Below are 5,073 nucleotides of genomic sequence, written 5' to 3'. Positions count from 1 at the left end.
CGGATTTCCATGACATCTCGAAAGCACCATTAGGCCTACGACCTAAAGTGGGCGTGCCTGCGCAAAATGCCAAGAAAGCCACTGTATCTTTTACTGTCTATGAAGAAAGCTGGGTATTTACACTTTCCAACTCGGGCGACGGATTTACAAGTCTAATGGAAAGGGCCATGACTGCTTGAGGAAAGACCTTGTCTCTTTGTGTCGGCTGGTTTTGGCGAACAGTGCCCTGTATGCTGTATCGCCTACCAGAGGAAAGGAGGTTGAACAGTTTGTGACCAGGTTGTGAGGGGTCTGCAGAGATTTGTGCTGCCCTTTTCCTGACCCTGGGCCCATACAGGTCCTGGATGGAGGGAAGGTCAGCAAATCTATTGGTGTTGGTAAAGGGGTAATTTCTGTCTAATTTGCAAGTAAGCTTTTCTAGGGAAGATTTGCTATGTTGAACATCCTATCACCATGCAATACATCCGGACCGTCTTACATTTCAGACAAAATCAAGGCAAAAGACAAAATAGAGTTTCATTGCTTTTTATTTTTCAGTGACATAATTTCTCATAATAATTTCTACAAAAGGACAGTGTAAAAGTTAAAATCATAGTTAACATGAAATTAAATTTAAATTTATACATGTCATGGTTATTTTTGAGACTTTACTCTTAACTCTTCATCATTGTCCCTTACAAAAGTGCAGTGTAAAAGTGCAAAACAGTTAACATTAAATAACATTTAAATTATACGTGTCATAATGGTTAATTTTGTGACTTTTTACTCTTAACTCCTCTTTCACCCAGTCTTAAAAATATTATATTAAAAAAAGTATAAAAATGAAAAACATAGTAAACATTAAGTCAAATTTAATTGACCCACGTCATAGGTTATTTTTGTGACTTTTTACTCTTAACTCCGTAATCTGACACCTCTTTTACCCAGACTTAAGTAAGCAGGTGTTGGTGATGGAGGGGAAGGAGTCCTCTGGTGGGTTGAGCTTGGGCACCCAGTGGCGCGGCACCAGGAAGGTGGCCAGGTTACACAAGTCCACAAACACCTTATAACGGTCACTGGCAAGAACAACACAACAACAAAGCTCTTTAAGCAAGACAGAAAGACAGAAATCCAAATGACCTGTCTGCAAGGGTTTGGGTCTAATCGTATAAGTGATTTTTTTTTGTTAAAATCAGAGAGCAAATTTCTCCCTGTTTCAGTCACAAACACACAGAGCATAAATATATGTGGGAAAATATTAATATACATATAAAACATTTCTGCTACCCATGATATTTTACAAAATGTGCATATGTGTTGCAATATCATTAGTCAAATAGGATGACAGATCTATTGTTTGTTTTATTTTCTGGGGGAATTGTGCCTGACACATGGCTGTGATCGATGTGGTGTAGTGTGGTGTATGCAGGACTGCCATTTTGACCAGGCTGGGCTTACCTCACGGTGGAACGCAAGTAATGGTACCCTGAGGATCCACCTGTTCCCATCTTACTGCCAATCATCCTGTGCACCATGCACACGTGGTGGTCTGGAAGATGGAGGCATTCATAGTCACTTTCATAGTTACTAACAATAATGCATAATATTATGTCCATAACAATTATATAAACATAATGAGAAACTGAGTGAAAACATAACCATTTTAGTCTGTATAGATCTCACTATGAATACAACTTGCTGCTGTGCTGTCTGGTTTGATACTGAACATTTTGAATTACAGTGTTGTTTAGTGCTGACTCATCTGAGACACCTACATCTCCATTTGGACATGAGGGAGTCAATGTCCATCAGTGAGGTCAGCAGCTGGAACGGCACCTGGAAGCGAGGTTCCTCTCTGTCAGAACAGACCACAGGTGAGTGTCCAGCAGGTGAATTGAACAGGTGAACTGAGTCGACACATTAAACTTGAGAAGATGAGGAGTGAGAGGACAGATGATCAAAACTGTGAGAGGTGAATGGACAGGTGGACAACGAGTGAGAGAACATCTCACCTGTAGAAGTAGATCATGAGAGCGCCCTGCAAAGCTTTATATGAGAGCCGCCGCTCACCTAAGGACAGCAAAGACAGTATAAAGCAAATGCATGGGATCTTGACTTGATCTTGGTTTCATTTGGATCATCAGCTTGTTGGGATTTTTGTAAGGATGTGACTGTTTAGACATTGGAGTAGCAAAACTTTGTGTCTGGTTGTTGTCATGTATGTATGCAATGATCATCCTCACCTTTACTCATCAGGTCGTCATGTCTTTGCTCATCAAACAGGGATGTAAATAGGTCTCTCTGCTTTATGAAATCCTTCATCTGTTCTTCTTTGTCCTCTGACTCTGGTCTCATCTGTCCAATCAGAATAATACTCCAGCAGACTGCATGTTAACCTACCCACTTTTAGAGCAAGATTACATATGCCACTGTTTCCATGGCCCCAACGTCTGATTACACAGTCTCAATGAATGTAACTCAATTAAAGAATGAATGAATGAATGCCTAACTCAAATGTTGCAGCACTGCAGATCATTGTTGACAGAATAATCATGACTTGAAATTATTTAAATACTACTGGGCTGTTGTGACAAGTACATTTCCCAGCTGTGGGATTAATAAAGTCTTATCTTATCTTATCTTGAATCCATGATTACCACAGATGTCTGTGCAGAGTTGATATATAAGTTTCAGTAGGTGATAAACAAACCTCTAGTTTCTCTCTCTCCCTCTTCAGTCCCTCAGTGATGTTGGCCTCCAGTTTCCCCCAGAAGTTGAATCCTTTCTCCTCAAGGCCTGGGGTACGTTCCAGCCATTGCTGCAGTACACAGAGAGCAGGATATACGTTTCATACACCATAGCCTCAGGCAATACCTGATACTGGAGAACATACATCATGATTCCATGTGTATCACTATATCCATATCATTACTACTGGGACAGCCGTGCAAATTAAACATCAGGAAACCTTATTAAAGTAGCATACTGTATGGTGTGTTGGCATGGAAGATGTCCTATAGTGGCCTATAGGTCTAATACTATGCATGTATATAAACGACACCAGATGTTCCTGTGTGATGTGATGTGTATGGTGGCGCTCCACAGGTCATCACCTCCACCACCCGGAGCAGTGTGGGCTCCTGCTCAGAGCGGAGCAGCAGCTCGCTGTCCTGGCCATAGAAGTTGTCCCGGTAGTGCTGCCGGTTGTAGGGAACCCGCCGGTCACTGGGAACGCCAAACTTGTTCTCCAGGAGACGGAACTGCAGGCTCTGGAATCCAGAGGCTGGAGACAGGTACTCCCTGGTTTAGAACACACACATGTACACACACACACACACACACACAGACACACACACACACCAATTTAAGTATATGTTACAGATGCATACACCTAAATTCATATTGGCATAAAGACACAAGTTACAGAATGAAAGTGGAATGTGCTCATAAACTAGGTTACATAACTTGGCAAACAAACAAATAAAAAATGCAAAATTATCATCTGCTGAACTGAAGTCAAAGAAGTCCATAGCAGACATAGTCTCCAGAATAGCAAACTGGTCGACCAGGAGTTTAAAGATTGTGATGATCCTGTGGGTGCGTGTGGTCACCTTCAACATGTTACGTCCATTTTGCACCTGAAGTCAAGTGAAACATTAGGACACCCACTAAAACATGGTACTCCAATAACTTAAGTATCCACTGTTATCCATTATATAATTTATTATTATTATTTTTAAATCTTATAAGGGCCTTCATTTTCAAACACATAACATTTTGGGGGAAAAAAAAAACAGTTTTGAAAAACTATTTCTCAATGATAAATGACTGGTGGTAATTAAGGCATTATCTAGAAAAAATTGTCCAATATAGCCACTGCAATGCACACACACCCACAATGCAGAAAAATACTTTTTAAAAAGACTTACATCTCCGCTTATGAAGATATCCCTCACTGAGTCCAGCTCCCACAAGATCTGCTTAAACCACAACTCATACGCTTCATCCAAGAAAAGAAGAGTAAGCAGTTACACATGATGACCCTTAATCCTATACTGGCATAACAGGATTTTCTGTTGTTGATTGGACGTAATGCAAAGATGGCAGTGGTTATCAATACAAATACGAAGAATGTGCTTCAAAACTGATGGAGAAAAATGAGAACTGTGTTGGTTCAGATATATTTACCTTGGTGGGTAACTATGAATAGGTGCTCATCATGAATCTTATTGCCTTTCAGTTCACTCTGGAGAGATTGAGCAGCCAGAATCTTATCCAGCTGGGGAAAAAATCAGCAGTTCACATTAGTTTTACATTAGGCTAGTTTGGTTACTGGGTTAAATGTCTTTGAAAGCAGAATACACTGGGAATACACTGTAACACTAGTGGACAGTCTTGACAGTACTGTGAGCATGTCTTGTGGTTTATTAGTCTTTGTGTGTGTGTGTGTGTGTGTGTTTGTGTGAGTGTGATGTACCTGCAGGTATTCTCCATAGATGATCCCTCCTTTACTGGCTTTGTTGGTTCCCTCCTGAGAGTCATCCCTCTCCTCCTCGTTCTTCTTTCTGAAGGGACAGCCAGTCCACACGCGCACACACACACATATCAGTGTCACATGACAGACAGGTAGGAGAAGACCTGAGCAGGGGTCAGACCCCTCACAGTACTTACACGTCTCTATTCTGGAAGTACGGGCATCCACTCATTGTTCTGCTGGACAGGGTTACACAGACTACGGTCTCTCTGTTTCTCTCGCTCTCGCTCTGTCTCTCCCTTACTCTGTATTCTTCTCACACAAATTAACTCTTCATTTATATCCTGGTCAAGTGTATATTTATACAGTAGCTTCCCTCCTCTGTCCATCAGCCAATTAGAGGAGACACTTCTCAGAAATAATGACCTGATCAGTACAATCAGCTTTTTTCAACTTGCTCCGCCAATTCTCGTATTCGAGTGTCTTACTTCTCCATTCCCTTTCTCATTGCTCAACTGCTAAATTGCTCACTGCACTGTGTCGGTGTCAAATCCGCTGGGGTTATTATATCTGCATGACGTACCTAGCAGATATGATAACCATAGCAGTTCTAATTCCCA

At 41.3% G+C, this 5,073-nt stretch overlaps 1 protein-coding gene across 1 annotated transcript; it reads right to left on the bottom strand.

Moving 5' to 3' along the window:
• Nucleotides 1-880: 880 nt before the first annotated feature.
• LOC143138520 (tryptophan 2,3-dioxygenase A-like) lies at nucleotides 881-4,708 on the bottom strand. Its single transcript, XM_076298969.1, has 12 exons — nucleotides 4,651-4,708; nucleotides 4,457-4,544; nucleotides 4,168-4,258; nucleotides 3,909-3,979; nucleotides 3,486-3,617; nucleotides 3,093-3,275; nucleotides 2,690-2,797; nucleotides 2,223-2,334; nucleotides 1,992-2,049; nucleotides 1,755-1,834; nucleotides 1,438-1,528; nucleotides 881-1,055 (listed from the first exon to the last, which is right to left on the bottom strand). The coding sequence occupies exons 1-12, from the start codon at nucleotides 4,683-4,685 to the stop codon at nucleotides 920-922; spliced, it is 1,185 nt and encodes a 394-aa protein (XP_076155084.1). The 5' UTR covers nucleotides 4,686-4,708; the 3' UTR covers nucleotides 881-919.
• Between the last annotated feature and the right edge of the window lie 365 nt (nucleotides 4,709-5,073).

This window comes from Alosa pseudoharengus, unplaced genomic scaffold (assembly GCF_046254945.1).
Source record: "Alosa pseudoharengus isolate Yale_2024_CS ecotype anadromous, Long Island Sound unplaced genomic scaffold, YU_APseudo_1.1 YU_APseudo_1.1_scf_21, whole genome shotgun sequence".
Lineage (NCBI taxonomy): Eukaryota > Metazoa > Chordata > Actinopteri > Clupeiformes > Clupeidae > Alosa > Alosa pseudoharengus.
Note: the sequence above shows the minus strand (reverse complement) of the source record. Positions and strands in the feature narration are given on the sequence as shown.